We start from the raw sequence: 19721 nt of genomic DNA, 5'->3' as shown, positions 1-19721 counted from the left end.
TCAGCAAACTTCTAAACTTCCTTTCTCACCATTTACCTAAAAAAGGTGCTTTTTCAAAAAGGTTTTCATTCTGCAATATTTGATACAACTTACCACTCCCCATTTTTGAAATTTCTTTCTTTCCATGACAAAGCAGGTATTTCCTAAGGTTCTGTTCTCTGCCCTCTTTTCTCCTTCTGTTCCATCGTGATTTCATAAAATCCCACAGCTTCAATTACCACGTCTAACACGCTGATTTCCAAGTCTACTTCTCCCCATACTTTAGTTCTACATTTCTAACTCCTTGATGAATACCTTTACACAGCTACTCCACTGACACTTTATCAACCTTATCATCTCTCACAAACTATCTATTCATTCATATGAAACCTGCTCTATGTAAGGCACTGTGCAAATCCTAAGTTCCTTGCTTTTGTACTGGCACCAACATTCTTCCAGACATACTGGAAACCTCACAGTTACCTCTAACTCTGCCCATTAATATAGATTAAAATTTAGACACAGGTTATAAGTATCTGTTCAACTCTTCCACTTCATTTATTCCAAAAGTTATGTTTTAGTTATTGCAGGCCAAAAGACAAAGTGGTTCACTGAGGCAAAATTAAATCAGGATATCACCATTTGAAACTTTCTCCTTTTGCTTTCATTAGCATTCAGTTGTTGATATGATGAATTTAACCCAAGCTATTTACCATATAAGCAGCTAGTACTATCATTAATTACAACCAAAACAGAGTAGACATTAAGACATATAAGAAATTTCTAAAACCTTGAGCACATTCTACCATTTTGGTAAAAACTTTACCTTTTAGTGTCTTCACTTTCTTTTATGTGACCATCTCCAGGAGAAATGATCAGATGAGGTTTATAAGGGTTTATGCTAAAAATATACAAATATAATAAATGCAAAGTTACACACAGAAAGGCATTTTACCTAAACATATTGGTTTTTACCATCTCTAATACATACAATGAAATCACAGATCCAAAGCTACAAGTTGAATTTTCCAAAAATAGTTATCTCTGAAGATTAAAATAAAAATTATTCAAGTTCTTCCTTTTACATTCCTTTTTATTTTAGTTCTACTATATTTATACAAGTGCTTTAGTGAATTTATCATAAGCAAGAAGATGTATCAGGTAAATTTTATGAATCTTTGCAACTCACCAAAAAGTTGCTTTGAGAATCAACAATAGAAATTCCAGACTGATCTGATTTCCCTCAAACTAACTACCCTAAAAATAATCAAGCACAATACTGGTAATAAGATGTGCTTTCCCCGCACAAAAATTTGGCTAATATTTTCTACTAGTTGCACCAGAACTACTATACTAGTAAAGGTTCAGCTAAATTAATTAACACTATTTTATTTACTTGGAAAAGGTATCTGACATTGGCGATGAAAACTGTGAAAGGTAGATATACAAGAATTAAAAGCCTATTAATGCTAAGTACTGTTTATGTCTTGGTACAGACCAGGGGACTTGAGTATCAGTTTTTAAAAGAACGTTTAAATTTTAATACCCTATGAAAGTACCCAAGTCCACCAAAAATTCCAAAATCTTAAAGAATGATACACTAACATTAAAGTTCAAACTTTAGCTTGGTATTCAAGGTCCTCCCAATGTATCCCCATCCTCTAAATTAGTAGTGTCAAACTCAAACTGAAAGAGACCCCTGTCTCCAGTATATTGACTTAGAAAACCACAAATTAATGTTACCTATGTTATACTATACTTTTATTTTATTCTGCTAAACATTTCCTAATTACATTTTAATCTGGTTGAAGCCTCCAGCTCAGCAATGAGTTTGACACCTTTTGCTCTAAGTGGTCTCTAAACTTTTTTTCATTAACAAAAGAAGTATCAGCATGAATCCCAATGTGTATATTACTTCTTCATAAATTATACACATGTACTAATAATTATATACATTATAAAATATAAAAAATAGAAATTTAAAGTGGATGAAATAATATTTGATGCTAGAATCAATAAAAAACCACTGGAGTTGAATTGAGGGCTGACTTGGTCAGACCTGCACTTTAGAAAAATCACTCTGGCAGCTTTAGATTGGAGAGGTGAGAGACTTGAGGCCAGGAGACCAATTAGGAGGTTATTTTAATAGTTCAGGTGTATTGATGAGGACCTGAGTAATAACTGTGTTAGTAGAGGCAAAAATATAGCTACAAGAGAATTTATAGCAATAGGGATGACAAAGAGTTGGTAACTGACTGGATGTACGGAGTGAGTGAGGAACTGCTGACTTTGAGGATGTGAATCCGAGAGAAAGGAAGAATGTGGGTGCCCTTCCATGTTCAGTCTAAAAGAGAGGTTGGGGGGAGGAAGACAGAGATAATGTAATGTTATCTGAGATGAATATCATTCATTCCTGCTTATCCTATGACATAATAAAGGTTCACTTGAAATTAATCAGTTAATACTAGCTTCTCTACTTAAAAAAAAAATCTGACTAGAAAATGAGAGCCGTCCACGTTGTGTGATGACTAATAGTGATAAACTTAACCCTTCTCAGCAATACAAGGATCTAAAACATCTCCAAAGGCCTCGTGATGAAAAATGCTATCCACAAAGAAGAAAGAACTATGAGTTTGAATGCAGATGGAAGCATAATATTCGCTATTTTTTTTCTTCTGTTGTATTCTGTTTCCTCTTTCTGGTGTTTCTTCCTATTGGTTTTAATTCTTACTTACGACATCACTAATGTGAAAATAGGTTTAAAAGGAATGTATATGTATAGCCTATATCAGACTGGGGAGGGAGGGGGAGAAAAATTTAAAACTCAAAAGCTTATGGAAGTGATTGTTGATAATTCAAAATAAATTTAAAAAAAAAGAAAATGAGAGCTGTCAAAGTAAGAGATTCATGAATTAAAAGTCTACTGATACTGAGTACTATTTATATTTTGATCCAAAATGAAAAAGGAGAGAGGCAGGTCTTTAATTCATCTATCACTGCCCAGGAGCACTCTGTCCCCATCGATGAGGTAATCCAGAGGGTAGGAGTAAGGTAATGTTTGGGGGAACCCACTGTAAGGCTTTCCAATGGTACTTCTGAACCTGCTGCTGTGAATAGCTGGGAGGTTGGGAGCTTGTACAGAAGAGGTCAGAGTGACAAGTAAGGGAGTATGGAGGAAAAGTTAGTTGTGTTGGAGACGAGCTATTGGCTATTTAAGAAAGATGTAATGCAATCTGTCTTCTCACCTTTCACTGGTTGATCACATACCCCTGAGGGTCAGAACAAAGCTTCCTTAGGCTCCCATTTTATAGACCACATCTTTCCACTAGAAATTATTTTCATGCTCTTCCTCATGCCTGAAATGACCTTTTTTCTTCTACAGAATTTCTTTTAAAATCCAACTCAAATGCCACCTCCTCCAACTCAAATTCAAACATTTATTAAGCATCTCCTACATTCAACAGTGCATTGGGGGTCTATTCAGTCAGTTAATAACCTTCATCTATCTAAGTCTCATATAGTACTTTGCAATTTTTCTAATGTACCTAAGTCCACTGAAACTCCCACTGATTATAGAGTCTATATTTTGAAAGTAAGTCTTAGGGAGGTACCAGAAGCTCAAAGAGATTAGCGGCCTTGCCCACGTCAGTTGGTCTTCCTGACTTCCAAATCTGGCACTCTATCCACTATACAAGATTGCATTTCTTTCTATTTACTTATTATGCATTATTTTATATTAGTTATCTGTATACAACACATCCCACCTAATAAAGCATAATCTCCAAATGTCTAGCAGCTCCAGACCTAGCACAATGGTCAAAGGCTTCCTAATTGACCATGCCTTACGTCCCTCCCCTCTCTGATCCATCCTCCACAGAGCTATCAAAGAGACACTTCTAAAGCACAGGTCTCTCACTCTCCGGCTCCCCAAACTTCGGTGACTGTCTATTGCTTGGAGGACAAAATACAACATACAAATCCCTCATCTTGTTTTGTTTTGTTTTTAATCTATTTGGCCCCTGCCTTACTATTCCAAGCTTATTACATCTTATTCCCCTCCAAAAGCACTCCAAATTAGCCTCCTTGCTGTACCCTGTCTAGGACATTCTGTCTCTAGTCTTCATGCCTTTGCACAAGCTGTCCTCTATGCCTGGAATGGACTCCACTTTAGCTTCCTACAAAGCTCAGCTCCAGGGCCACTCCAGCCCATAGCCTCAGCTGGCAATGCTTTCCCACAACCTACTAATCAGTAGTTGTTTTATACACATTTTCAGTTTACTTATATGTGGACATGTTGCTTTCCCTAACAAACTGAAAGCTCATTGAGAGAGGGTCTACTTTTGTGTTTGTATCCCTAGCACCTAGCACAAAGCTGTTCCTTTGAGGATACCCACCTCCTGATAGAGAGGTGACAGACACAAGATGCAGAAAGAGACGTGTACATTTGGGGACATGGCTGTTGTGCAGATTCACTTTTCTCAACTATATATATTTGCTACAAAGGATATTTTTCTTCCTTTCCTTTCTCTCAATTTTAAATGGGGGTAAAGTGGGGAGGGGTAGCAATAGTAATGCTCAAAAAAGGAGGGCCACTGAAACATTTCTTTAAATAAAAAGAAAAGCACATAAAGAAGTTCAGAAGGAAAGACAAACAAGCAGGACAGTTTTGAAAGTAATGTATAAAATTCATATATATTTTTAAAGTAAGCAGTATGAAATGGAGATTCAGTTTCATGTAGAATCATTTTTTGTGTTCTGCTATGTATATGGCAATGCTCTTTTTTGTCGTTTAAAATTCTGAATTTAAAAAAAATTTTAAAGTACCTATTTAATAAATATTTGTAGATCTTAATGTTTGGTATACAGTACATTTGATTTTGTTGGACTGAATTCAACTTCAATTAACTAGACAAACCAACAGCTTAAACTGAACAAAGAAACAAGTGAAACTAAGAAAATGCCTACTCCAAACTGTTATCTGAATGGAAAAAGAACAAAATGAGAATTCCTATCGGCAATTTGGACCGACAGGGTTAAAGAGTGCCTGGGAAACATATTCTTCTACAAAAAAGATAAGCACAGATGCTTGATTCAGCCCTTCTCTTGATTACAGCAGCCAAGTCTGAAGACCAAGAGAAGGCATTAGCAGATGGTTCGAGGTGCATAAGTCAAAAGAAAACTGCATTTGCCTTACAGAGCTTCCTAGCAAATAAGCCTGACTGATGCCAAGAAAGCCAGCCGGCTCCAAGGAGAAAAACAGCAGGATATCTGGAACCCAACAGTCCAGCAAAAGAAAGGAAACCTCAAGATACAACTACCTGGCAAAGAAATAGAATATCTAGTGTCACCCACAAACATAATGCTTTACCTCAAACACCTCCTAACTGGAGGGGACGTTTTTTTGGCCCGCCCAAGCCATTTATTTTAAGCAATGCTAGAGCTATAAAGGCATGTAATGGAAAACCTGCTAAGAACTAGTTATATCCAATGGTTACTCTGACTAAGCTACTGAAGAAAAAACAACTCACTAAAGCACAAATGGACTCCTTCTGGGCTCTTAGCACACCTCAACCAGCTGGACAACAGACAGAACAGGTCAAAAGGAAGCATGGCATATTCAAGGTCAAGGGCTCTGAAAAGCAGTCAGTAGACAACTACCTAGGATTCTGGAAGAAATACAAAGAAGTTTTACTCTACAACATCAATTTGCAGGTGTGAAATGTGATTTAAGCTTAAGAACTGGTTCATTAATTACAGTAAACCAAAGTTCATATTGCAGAATGAACCAATTAATAAACTGTTCCAGCAACCCTAAGAATGAAGCCAAGCTATTGATTTCTCTTTAAATCTGTTAAAAGGTATAAGAGGCTATTTAATATTAAAATGTACTTGCTTAAGTGACTGTGTAGAAAGGATTTTGGTTTCCTATTTGTCTTTATCTAACCATTGTAATTTCAAGCAAAAATTTATTAAAAGATCTACCAAAGTACCATACCCACAATTATATGTATAGACAAGTTTCTAAAAAGATCTGTCACCCAAAAGACTTTAGCAACATTGAGAAAATATTTTAACACTTTTAACGTTACATGTCAATTACCCCCAACTTATTAAATAATCTATTAAATCCTCATCATGTGACCCCCTGGGGAGAAATTTTAAAACTTAAAAGATTTTTTAGAAATCCACTCTTAAAACTATCATCGTTGTTTCTGGTTTTACTGAAAACAATTTGAATTTTAATACTTCTCGAGAGAAATTTGAATTAGCTGACAAAAACTGGAAAGAAGAGTTTGTTGTATTGTCCAAATCTAGTAAAATGCTAAAGTTACTCAAATGACAAATTTTAAATGGTTCATCTTGAAATAATCCAAAGCATCAGGAACGCAAATAACAGAACCAAGTGTTTAACTTTCAAATGCTCTTTGAAAAATAGACCAACTTATTATCAACCACAGTAGCCTAAATATAAAGTTTTAGTTGGACAGCCTTAATGATATTTTTTATATAGATAAAGAAACTGAGGCCTAGAGAGATAATGGGATCATAGAATTTCAAAGGTAATGATCAAATATTTAGTTCAACCCTCTTCCTTTTACAGATGAGGAAACTGAGGCCAAGAGAAAGGCCGTAACTTCCCCAAGGTCCTACAGTTAATAAGCAGCAGAGGTAGGTTTTAAGCCAAAGGCTACTGATTTAGATGCAGGCCCCTTTCCACTATACTGTTATCCTAGGTCACAGCTAATAGAAGAACCAGAGCCAGAGTCTCTACACATATCACTTGCAATGTGGCAATTTTTCAATAATTCTCTGTATTTAGGTTCATTCATGACTGTGGAATCCTGCATGTTCCCTACCTCACAGGGTTGCCATAAAGATTAGGTTCAAAGAGGGTTTCAAGTTTTAAATAACAGAACAAGTAGCACATAAATAATGGCTAGCATTTATATTGCACTTTAAGGTTTGCAAAATGCGTTGCATATTATCCATAGTCTCATGACAATCCTGGAAATAAGGGCTATTATTTCCCCAATTATACAAATGAGAAAACTGGGGGGTGGGGAAAGTAAGTAACACCATTTGAGGCAGAATTCCAATGCAGACCTTCCTGATTCCAAGTTCAGGACTGCTTCGAGACCTCTTTGCCTAAATATCAATCACCTCCATGCCTATTTGTCTAAAGATGGCCCGTCAAAATCTTTCCTTTCAAAACAGCACACAAAATATACTCAAAATTTTCAAGCCAAATCAAAATAAAAATTAAGGGAAATTGTGCAAATTCTGTTCTAGATGGAAACTAATGAGAACTCCAAACACAAAGAACAATGCTGGAAACTTCTGCAAGGCATAGGAAATATGAAACCCATAGAAGCAGCAAAAAACCAAAGTGGTAAAAATAACATCTTTAAAGAGTTACAGAAAATTCAAGTGACAATCATCACTGTCTCTGAAGAATGATAAAAAGAAATGACACTAAAATGTAATGAGACAGTGATATTTTTCTATACCAAACAAGGACAACACAAGTGCCACCTTTGCATATGCAGGCTACTCTCAATCTTTAAGGTTCCAGACAGTTAACTCAGGGTCCAAAGAGAATTAATGAAAAGCTTCAACTAGATAGTAAGACTGAAAATTTTTTTTATCTGAGAATCAAATTCTTTGAATCACATATTGGAATGACAGCTGTATGGTCACACTCCATTTACTGAGGTGTTCCTTCAGTATTAACAGAAACAGACTTTAAAAAAAAAACCCTTGTTTAAGTTATACCAATGAAGAAAAAAATTTGGTAAAAATTTCCCCCAGATGTCTCTTATCAGACATATTTACAAGATTTATGAAACTAAAGAAGATGCTTGATTTCACAGCTATCATTTTTCAGATAGAGGTTCTAGAATTCAGGGACTTATTGCTCACTAGTGTCCTGAGCCCACCCTTTCCTTCTCTGACAAAGCATCCTAAACTACAGACCATAACAGCAGGTACTACTTCTACATACCATAAGCTCTCAGCTACTATTAGGTAACCTATGATTCTATTTTGAGAAAACGTAATAATACTAACCATAGTCACTTAGTCCGAACATCTAATTTTATTTTTATATATGAGGATACTAAGGTCCAGAAAGGGTAAGTACCTTGCCCAAAGTCACATAGCTGGTTAACAACTGCACTATTAGAACCTAGATCTTCCGGTGACATTGCAGAACCTGAGGTTTACAGGTATGGACACAACAGTGGGTTCTAAAAAGCAAAGCAAACAAAGCATGAGCTACGGCAGGTCTTCTCAAGAAGGAAAGGTTAAGAGAACTCAGAGGACCAGCCTTGATGACCAGATTAGCCTCCAGGCCAATGGATGAATTTTTCAGCTAAGGCAACTCACCAAACTGATCTAAGGTATAGAGGAGTTGTGATCTGCAAATCTGTGGAGGGAGTATCTACAGCAAGGAAATCCCACTTTAATGAAGTACAATCACACGAATATAAAACACAGCACCTAATTTTAAAGTAATTTTTATTTTAATTTACACTGATGGTTGACTGACCATTAGGAAATCAATTTACTTCATTAAAATGACAAGGATTACAAATAATAAACTAAATTTTGACTGGTATTTAAAATAAATACTATTTAAAGAAGTGGTATGGAGTCTTTGGCTATCTTTAAGTTGTATTACCGCAGTTTTCATGCCAATCTGCTATACTATCATTGCCACAATCAGGAAAAACCCAAAGCACAATCAGTCATTCTGAAAAATTTAAATAAGAACTATTTTATAAAAGTGAAATCTGTCAAAATTTTCTAGAATAGATGCATCTGTTGAAAGGGATTAACAAATATGATTCATATACAGAAGACAGTTTGTTTATCCAGCACCATAAAGAGACAAAGTATTTCATGTTAACTGAATTTTCAATACAACTGAAGTTGCAATCTGCTTTGTTGCAAGGTAAATCAAGAGATCTTTCAAAGTATGAATAATCTATAGGGGGCTTGGAAACTAGATAAGTAAACGTGTAAGAACTGTCTCTAAAAATAGGTTCTGAGGGGTTCTAGGAGAAAAATGTCTAAGTTTTAGTAATGGAATTTGTGACATCTATGGTGACCAGGCTCTGAAGAGCTGAGGTTGCCAAATGTGACTATTTGAAATGAAACACTGGCATATTCAAAGACTTTTATACACTAACACAAACACTAAGTCCTTCCTTCGATGACGACTTTTTCTAGGGAAAGCCTTCACAACTAAATATTAGTGAACAACTCCAGAAAACAATATTGACAATTTCATCTAATTTGACTAACCTGCTGAAACTCTAATGAAATACAGCTAACACAAATATTTAGGGGATATTTTACCTCACCTTTTATCTGCAGCACATCTTTGAGTTTGTCCTCTGTTAACCTTGACCCACGAAGACATTTTTAAATCCTACAACAATTAATTCAGGTTATTTGCCTTCAGGATCAAAATGATTAAATATTTTCATACCACCATTTGAAAAGAGAAAATTTCCCCAACAAAGCTAGGTTTCCTACCAATGACAGTCAATTTTTAATTAAGCATTGTAATAGGGAAACAGTCAAATTAAAATCCACAGATTATACAAAAACTCCATTTATAAGCTACAAGGTAAATTAAGTCATTTTAAATAGGAGGATACCAGCTTTGAAAGAACTGAGGTGCACAGAATGAATAAGCATTTATTAAGCACCTACTAAGTGCTAAGCACTGGGGATAGAAATGCAAAGACAGTTCTGGCCCACAAGGAGCTTACATTCTTTTTTTAAATTTTTATTTTATTTGTTGAAAGTAAGTATTTTCATATGCAAGGCAAAACAGAAAAGAAGGACAAATCTCTATTATGTCCAGCTTACTTTTCTTTTTAAGCACATAAATTCAACATGTAACTTTCAAAGCTGTCCAGCCTGTCAGCCTTTCCATGTGGATTACCTTAGGTAAAGGAACTTCTATTCTTTTAAGACAGAATACACACAGGTTGGCCAAGAAGGAGCACTTTGATCCTGAAAGTTACCAATGAACTAAGCCACAGGGGAGCTGATGGACATACACCCAGTGGCAAAGTGGATTTGATCATGAGGAAGGAAAGATGGCAGTACCCACTGGTACTTGGTATAAGTATGGAGAGGCAGTGGGACATAGTAGATATGGCATCTTTGATCCATACTGGTTTTATGACCGGGTGAATCACTTAATCTCTCAGGGCTGTAGGTAGCTCTCTAGACTTTAGTTGCAGAGAAGTTGCCCAGCTGTGTTGGCAGAAGGAGCTTTCTCACTCAGGAGCTGGCTAGACCAATGAAATCCTAAGTCCATCCCTATTCCCAGCCCAATCTATCCCCTAAGTATAACATGCTATTGATTGTTTTTCTTCTTCTTTTTTGTCTTCATACCCAGTGCTTTGAACACTGCAGGTACTTAGTAAATATTTGTTGAATTAAACTAAATTGAAATGGCACCCATTCCAGGGCTTTTGGATGTCTTTGAAGGGAACACTGACCTTCAATAGAAAATATAGACTGGGCTAGTAGGCCTTGATGCTTCCTAACATTTCCCTTTCACTGATATTTTAATTTTATTATTTCAGCAAAAATCAACCTAGCTCAAACCTTTTATACCTTTTATTCCTGAAGATGCTGCTGCTGGATTTCTCTCCTCCCTTTTGGTAAGAAAGCAGGCAGAAGTCTCCCTCCACCCTTGTCTTTCAAGCAAACCCTAGGGTACGACAAGAGGTGTTAAAAAGATGGTCCAGTGGAGTCTTCAAAGATCCAAGGTAGATTTGTTTACATCTCTGGGTTAACTGTTCAATATCTTACAGCTACAGGAAACAAAGCAGGCTCACACTGACTGCTTCTATAGTGTTCCCCTTTATGCACTCCTGGCCAGCCCCAAGCTTCTCCAATCACGAAAAGAGTACAGCCACTACACCAGTTTCTCCCCTTCTTTACTATTATTAGACTGACTTTCATTTTATGACATTCCTTCTTGAGCATATCTTAATTTCAGGCCCTGGTGTAATATTCATGCCCTTTGAACTTTTCAAAATGCACTGCCCAAGCTCCCTCCCCAATTCAGAATATAAGTCCAGTATAACCTACTCCATAAAGCTTTCCTTGACAATCTTGTAATTGGCTGCGCGAGGATTATCACCTCTATTGACAGACAAGGACATTAAGACTAAGGGAAATAAATTAGGTGACAGTCCCAGTCACTTAACGAATAGCTAACAGAACAAGAACTAGAGTTTTCGAAAAACCTGAGAAACAAGTTTTCTGAATCTAATGAAAAGAACACTAGATTCAGAGTCAAAGGATCTGGATTCAAATCCAAGGACCTGCTATTTGCTACTTATGCGACCCTGGGCAAGTCATAATCTCTTTTTGTTTCAGTTTCTTTATCTATAAAATGAATGGTTCCCAAACTACTTTTGAATGTCAGAATTCCTCCCTTCCCCTCCCCCTCTTTGAGATGAGATCTCCCTATCACATCCAGGCTGGAAATGCAGCAGCCGTTCACCACTAATGACAGGCACAGAAACTCTGACCTGTTTTGTTTCCAATATGGGCTAGTTCATCCCTACTCAGGCAACCTGGTGGCCTCCTCCCTACTGGGGGCTTACTGAGGATTTAATACAGACACTGAAAGAGCTTGAGCCCACTGCAGGTCAGAACTCCTGATCTCAAAAGACCCACCAGCCTGAACCTAACTGGTAGTAGGGATTAGAGGCATGTGCTTTGAACTCTTTTTTATCTTTTTTAACAAAAAATTTCCTGGACCTGACATAACAATAGTTGTACTATTAATATTACATGACTGAACAAATATATAATGAATACAATACTTTTAAGTTAATTTATATATTAATGAAATTTAAATAGTAATGTATATATTGTAAGACATTTATCCCAACTGTAGAAGCTATGTTTACTTAATTATGAATTCACATTTGGATTCAAAATAGGGGAAAGGGCTTAACCCCAAAACTGAGAACCTCTAGATTAGATGACCTTTGAGGTCTATTTTAGCTTTAAATTCTATGACTTTATTCCTTCCACTACACTTGTGCCTCCCAACGTGAATCTAAAATAGGACAGACCAATCTCCTAAGGCCTCTAGTTTCTACTGCAGGTCAGAACCAAGTCAGTCAGTCAACCAACAAGACATTTATTAAGTGCCTACTATGTGCACTATGTTCTACTAAGTCTAGAGAAGTCCAAGAGCCTTTCCATATCTCTGCAGACAGGAAGGAGATGATAGCAATCCAAGTTAAGTACTTGTCAGCACCTCTCAAGGAGGCCAGATGTCACAAAGAGGCAAGAAGGGAGAGGAAGACAATGTGGAAAAGAAAAAGAAGGGAAAAGAATGGGAGAAAATGAAAAGAAAGGTTAATAGGGAAATAATTATTTTAATTCAGACACTACAAAGCTTCTTCAATGAAATACATAATTGTTTGAAAAGAGTCAGTCTAGCCAACCAAATGAAGTAGATGTTGAACACATTTCCCAAAAAGTTACATGTGTACATAGACAAACGGATAGAAAGATAGTGGACAAATGCTACAGATGGACAATAAATTGGAGTGTGGAAAGAGCACTTGGCTCTGAAGTTAAGAGGACCTTGGTTCAAATTTGAAATCTGACACTGTGACCTAGCAAGTTACCATCTCTCGCTGGGGCCTATTTTTTTCATCTATAAAATGAGGGGGTTCCATTCAAGAGCTTCTGAGGCCCCTTTCAGCTCCCAAACTGATACTCCCTCCTCTCTAGACAGCTCCACAGCCCCTTTGCAGACAAGCTACTACAGCCAGGAGGGTTCAACCCTAAAAAAACCATCTACAATTGGTACTTTCACTTCCTCTACTCTCACTTTCTAAAACCTCTGAAATCTGGCTTCTTAACCTCATCATCCAACTCAAACTAATTCTCCAAACTTACCCATCCTCTTATTTGATCTCCATTCTCAACCTTCTTATCCTCTCTGCAGCATTTGATAGTGACCACCTTATCCTATATCAGGGGTTCTATGAATTTTTTTTTAAATTTTGTTAACTGTATTTAAATATAATTGGCTTCTTTTGTAATACTATGTATTCTTTAAGCATTTAAAAACATTATTTTGAAAAGGGATACAGATTTCATCAGACTGCCAAAAGGTTCCACAACATAAAAAAGTTAAAGAACCCTTCCCAGATGGATGCTTTTCCTCTCTAGGTTTTTTTGTGACTAGAGAGGATGGTTCTCTTCCTACTGTCTGACCTCTACTTCTTTAACTGAATCTTGATCCAAATTATGCCCACTAATTGTAGGTGTCTCCAAGGTATTGTCCTCTCTTCTTCTTTCTAAACTCTCTCACTTGATCTTACTGGTTTCTATGAGTTTAATAACTATCTTTCTGCACATGATTCTGAGATGCAGATATCCATCTCTAGTTTCTCTTCTAAGCTTCAGTTTTGTAACACCAACTGTCTCTTGGACACCTCAAACTGAATGTTCCATGGGCATCTCAAACTCCACATGTTCAAAATAAGACTTATCATCTCCTCCTCCTACCTTCCCCTCTTCTGAACTTCTCTACCACTGTGAAGAACACCATCATCTTTCCAGTCACCCAGGTTTAAAATCTCAGTGTCATCCTTAATACTTCTCTATAGCTTACTTCATATATATAATTAGTTGCCATATCTTTTAATTCTTTCTTTAAAACATCTCTCTCATATGAGTCCTTCTTTCAAATCACGTAACTACTACTTTAGTTCAGGTCCAAATCACCTCTCACCTGGATCACTGCAATAGCCTTCTAATTGGTCTTTCAGCTTCACACATCTCTCCTCACTCCACCGAGGTGCCCAAGTGATGTTACTGTGACTATGTCAACCTCTTACTCAATAACCTCCAGTGGCCTTCTATTACCTCCAGGAACAACTATAAAGCACTTTGGCAATTAAATCTCTTTACAACTGAGCCCCTTCCTATCTTTCCAATGTTCTTCATTCTCCTTCTTCCAAGCACTCTATGATTCAGCCATACTGGTGTACTTGCTATTCCTCCATCTTCCATCCCCATGCCTTTGCAATGGTTGTTCTCAATGACTGGCATACTTTCTCTCCCAAGCTTGGACTCTTAGAATCTCTGGCTTCCTTTAAGATTCAGCTCAAGTGCTACCTCCTTCAGCAGGCCTTTCCTAGTCCTATCCCCTCCCAGACACCCAAGCTGCTCATGCCATTCCCTCAAGTTACCTTCCTTAAGGGCAGGAACTTTTGCTTTTTCTGTGAATCTTCTTACATAAGCCTGCATAAACCCTTAATACCTGTTGAGTGATTCATCACTGAATTTTATCTCGCCTCCATCCCCCAGCTCCTCTCACTTCTGCTTTTCCCTCCCCTTCTAGATTGGTGACTGTTCTACTGGCCCTCTACTTCAGGAAAGCCCTGAGACTGACTTAACTTCCCTCCTTACTCCCCAACTCTGTCCTCCACAACTTCTCAACTGTTATGAGTGCACACTTTCCTCTCCCTCACCCCCTCCAGTTCTGGAATCATTATCAATTCAACATAAACAAAATGCCTCTCATGTGCCTCTACTCCCCCAAGAATCATCTCCACCCATTAGAATGTAAATTCCCCTAAGTCAGAGACTGTCTTTGCTTTTCATTGCTGTCCCCAGTTTTGGCATAGAGAGTAGCACTTAATAGCACTTAGCACAGAGCCTGACATCTACTAGCCAGCTCTTAATCAGTTTTTTTTTTCATTTATTCTATTGAAGAATGGTTTAGATCAAATGCAGCAGATCCGAATTTAGGGAAATGAATAATTCTTTAAACATCAGGTTTCCAAGCTGGTCTCTGCTTCAAAAACCATCTATCTTCTTAACAGTAAAGTTTTCTTAGTGCTATTATATCTGGGATTCATGGAACATCACAATTTCATTAAGAATCACAAATCTGGCAAAGAGTCATGTAATGACAGGTTGGTGCAAGTAGTGTTATAGCGAGTTATTAATGACTTACTTTGGGGAAGTAATATAAAAATCATCACCAAGGATACCTATGATAAAAAAAAGATGAGCCGCTAATGACAGTAAGGCAAGGGGTTACAGGATGCAGGAGTAAATTGCTATTTGTAAAATATTAAAATCAGCACAGAAAAGGTCTTCACTGTGTTGAAAATCGTTTCACCTATCTGAACTTCAATATCCTCATCTTTGAAACAGAGATGAACATTAAAAGTATCACTAATGTGAGTTGTTTTCTACAGCAGATTTACAAAAAGACAAACGAGAAACGCACAAGATGAGAAATGGAGGGGAGTCAACCATCACTTGTGGAGGCGGTCTACACACTGATGAGATCACCGTTTTATTGAAATATTGTTACTATTAAAACTCACGTTGTTATATCGCTTTGTGCTTTCCTCACAACGATCCTGTGAGCTACGGAGTAGGAGAGAAGGGGAAGAGAAGAAATGACTGAGGGGAACAAAGCAAAAAGCAGAGAAAGTGTGGGATAAAGAGGGGCAGGTGAGAAAGGTACTGAGCGTAAAAAGAGGGGAGACAAGGGAAGGAGCAAAGAAAAAATCGAGAAAATAGGGAAGGAGAGAAAATGAGGTGAAAAGAAGGGAGAGAGAGAGAAAAGAAGCAGTAAAAGAGGAGGGGGAAACGATAGTGGGGAGGAGGAGAGGGGAGATGGGAGAAGGCCGAGAAGGGGATGGAGACGAGGACGGAGAGAAGCAGCAGGTACGGCACGGAGTGAATGCAGAAAAGCAAGGAAGGGAAAGGAGAGAAAACACCAGAGGGCGAAGGAGGGGGTCGAGGCCGGGAAGGATGGGGCCGAGGGGAAAGGGGGACACAGAAGGAGCAGCTGCGGCTCGGGGTCTGAGGGTGGGGGAGAAGGAGCTCCGGCCCCCATGGCCGGAGCACCCGAAGGAGCTAAAAAACAAAAGCGGAGGACGTGGGGCTGGGGGTGTCGGGAAGGGGAGGCCCGAGGCCTGCCGGCGCCGAAGCTCCAGGCGCAGGTCGAGCCTAGGGGCGAGGCCGCGTCCTGGAGAGGGAGGTCTGTCTCAGGGAGGAGGGGGCTGCACTTACCGGAGCTGGGAGGTGGCGCTGCCGGGCGTCCAGCTCCAAGCCTCCCGCTGCGCGATACTCCACTCTCACCCAGGGGCCGCCGCTGCGGTCCAGGCCCCAGCGCTGCTCCCGCCCCCCACCCCTCCCGCAGCCGCTTCCGGCTCCGGCCCAGCTTCCGGTTCCTGTTCCGGCTCGGTACTCTGGACTCCGGCTCCGTTGCTCCTGGAGACGGGCGCCTTACAGCAGTCCCTCCGACAGGACGCGAAAGAGAGCGCCCTCTGGCAGACCGGAGGCCCAGCGCAATCTGAACCGGAGTGGGGATTGGAGAGAGGGGAAAAGGGAAGAACGGGAAAGAAGGAGCAGGAGAGAGAGAGAGAGACAGAGTGAAAGAGAGAGAGAAAGGACAGGAGAGGGGGAGAAAGAAGAAAGGAGAGGAAGAGAAGAAGAAGAAGGGGAGGGGGAGGAGAAACATAAGGATGGAAGATTAGAGCTGGAATCCAGAGATTCTTCACCTTTTTCTTATCTGGTAACCCTTGGGCAGTCTGAGGAAGCCTGTGGAAACCTCAGAATAATATTTTCAAATGCATAAAACAAAATTCATGGTATTACAAAGGAAATCAATAATAATTGAAGTATCAATTTATTTTTAAAGCAAACTCAAGAACCCCAAGTTAAAAGCCCTTGTGTGTGTGTATTATACATATGCACATATATGTACGTGTATATATACATAACATGCATACATGGAGTTGGAGCTGAGGAAGAACATTGAACGGCTATATACACTATATATATACTCTATATACACACACATACGCTCATATACATATGTGTGTACATTTCATATCTATATCTGTGTGTGGATATATATATATACATACATATAATATATAAGCAGTCAATCCTCAACATTCTTGTGTTTAACTTTCACAACTTCAAGCATTTGCATGATTTTATTAGCCACCTCATTTTTACTTTCCTGTTGGCAACCAGGCACATTTGTGGCACCCCCAGTAGAGAAAAAAATCAGAGGCTCATCTCCCACAATTTTGTGGAGCAGCTGGCATTCTAGGAGGCACTTCACTGGTCTTGTTTACCCTACTGTTATAAAGAGCTTCCTGTGCATTGGTTGCACATTTTCATTGTTTGCCTTTAAAACTCAAGTTTTAAGTTAAATCATAGTTCAAGTCCTTTAGGTTCTAAGCCCAAGGATGCAAAGTCTGTGATGCAGCTTGGTGAGAAAATAAAACTGTTAGATGAACTTCATGCAGGCTATTGTCCTGGACTCCTTTAAGGAACACATATGGCACAGGAAGCAAATTTCTATGGTAGATTATTTCAAGCTGGCACATCCCCTCGCTGTGAAGGACAGAGTGTCAGAGGCAATGTGGAGGCCTTGCCAGTCTCAGACAGCAGCAACTAAAGTTCCAGCAACTGCTCTTAGTTTTCAGAGGGCAGCCAAAGTAGAGAGGTTTTTAGCAGTATAGTACTGTATACAGTACAAAATTGTCACACCGCCATCTGATGCAGTGGAAGGTAAGACTCAGGTTAAAAAATGTTTTAGTTTTAAAAAATTTTATTTGCTGTATACTATTAATGGTACTATAGCTTTTATATGTTATGAAAGGTGAATATTGTCTGAAATCAATTTTTTTAAAGATTGAGATGTTAGCAAAAGGTCACAGAATTCTAGTGAGAAAAAATGTTTTACATATTACCAATTTTTTTTATGTAATGCATTTTATGGGTTATTTCATGGCTACTATGTTAGGAAAAGTGCATGTTATCAGAATAAATGTTTTGTTATAAAGAATTATATGCAGAAAAGTATATTTTCAGCAATCTCTAGTGAAAAATTACAATTTTTGGTGATCATTGGAACAGCTCCCAATTTTCTATAGGTTTAATGTGTTAACATTCAGATTTTTTACTTTGTCACCATTTTCTAGGAACAATACTTCCATGAAAGTTGAGGACTGACTGATTTTGTGTGTGTGTGTGTGTGTGTGTGTGTGTGTGTGTGTATACACATACATATGTATACTCTATGCATATATATTATACATGAAATCCAACCCCCTCATTTTATGATGAGAAACTGGAATCCAGAGAAGAGAAGTACTTTTTCCAAGGTTACACTGGTAGTTATGAGCAGAGCCAGGATTCAGCCCTGGAAAGAAGTGAGAAAATGGGGAGAGATCCAGGAAAAAAAAACAAAAAGCAAAAAAGAAAGGACTAGAGAGAAGAAATGAAGCAAGAAAAAGAAAGGGAGAGAAAGGAAGGAGAAAAAAGTATGAATGAAGTAAAGAAGAAAAGGGGGCAAAACAACAGATGGAGAATAGATAAATAATCAATAAATGTTTATTAAGTGCCTTTTATGTGATAGACACTATGCTAAAACTCTGGAGATACAAAAAGAAGCAAAAGATAGTCCCTGACCGCAAAGAGCTCACAATCTAAATGGGAGATACAACATGCAAATATACACAAACAAGTTATATACAAGATAAACAGGAAATAATTTATAGAAGGAAGGCACTAGAATTAAGAGGGAATGGGGGGAGGCAACTCGGTGGCGCAGTGGATAGAGCACCAGCCCTGAAGTCAGGAAGACCTGAGTTCAAATCTGGCCTCAGACCAAACACATGACACTTACTAGCTGTGTGACCCTGGGCAAGTCACTTAACCCCAATTGCCTAAAAATAATAATAATATAAAAAAGGGAATGGAAAGGCTTCCTGTAAAAGATAGGATTTTAGTTGGGATTTAAAATAGTAGTGATTTAACAAAAGCAGAAAAGATTAAGAAGAGGTGGCAAGAATATACTGAAGAACTATACAAGAAAGATCTTAACATCATCAATAACCACAATGATGTGCTTACCGATCTAGGGCCATACATCCTGGAGAATTAAGTCAAGTGGACCTTAGGAAGTATTGCTAACAATAAGGCTAGTGGAGGTGATGGAATTCGAGCTGAGTCATTTAAAATCTTAAAAGATGATGGTGTTAAAGTGCTGCATTCAATATGCCAGCAAATTTGGAAAACACAACAGTGGCCACTGGATTGGAAAAAATCAATTTATATCCCAGTCCTAAAGAAGGCCAAAAAAATGTTCAGATTACCAAACAAGTACATTCATTTCACAAGCCAGCAATATTATGCTTAAGGCTTCGGCAATATGTGAACTGAGAATTACCAGAAGAGCAGGCTGGTTTTCAAAGGGGCAGAGGAACTAGACATCAAATTGCCAACATTCGATGGATTATGGAGAAAGCAAGAGAGTTCCTGAAAAAGACCTATTTCTGCTTCATTGACTACATTAAAGCCTTTGACTCTGTGGATCATAACAAAATGTGTCAAGTCCTCAAAGAGACGGGGTGCCATATTATCTTACTTGTCTCCTGAGGAACTTGTATGTGGGCCAAAAAGCAACAGTTGGAACCAAACATGTATCAAATGGTTGGTTTAAGATTGGGAAAGGAGTATGACAAAGCTGTATATATTTTTTTATTAATTATTTTTAGTTTTCAACATTCACTTCCATAAGCTTTTGAGTTTTAAATTTTCTCCCCCTCCCTCCCCATCTCCCTCCCCAAGACAACATGCAATCTGATATAGGCTCTACATATACATTCCTACCAAACATATTTTCACATTAGTCA

At 38.3% G+C, this 19721-nt stretch overlaps 1 protein-coding gene across 1 annotated transcript in view; it reads right to left on the bottom strand.

Annotated features, from left to right (window-relative positions):
• The window catches only part of LOC114048438, a 56279-nt gene that overhangs the window by 17926 nt on the left and 18632 nt on the right, over nucleotides 1-19721 (bottom strand). Inside the window, exons 4-7 of the mRNA XM_027869333.1 lie at nucleotides 16313-16360; nucleotides 16078-16278; nucleotides 9345-9412; nucleotides 806-880 (exon numbers count right to left, since the gene is read on the bottom strand). Of these exons, the coding sequence (XP_027725134.1) occupies nucleotides 806-880; nucleotides 9345-9412; nucleotides 16078-16278; nucleotides 16313-16360 (392 nt within the window). The remainder of the gene's footprint in view (nucleotides 1-805; nucleotides 881-9344; nucleotides 9413-16077; nucleotides 16279-16312; nucleotides 16361-19721) is intronic.

Source organism: Vombatus ursinus, unplaced genomic scaffold, assembly GCF_900497805.2.
Source record: "Vombatus ursinus unplaced genomic scaffold, bare-nosed wombat genome assembly UNPS02014793.1, whole genome shotgun sequence".
In the NCBI taxonomy this organism is placed as follows: Eukaryota; Metazoa; Chordata; class Mammalia; order Diprotodontia; family Vombatidae; genus Vombatus; species Vombatus ursinus.
Note: the sequence above shows the minus strand (reverse complement) of the source record. Positions and strands in the feature narration are given on the sequence as shown.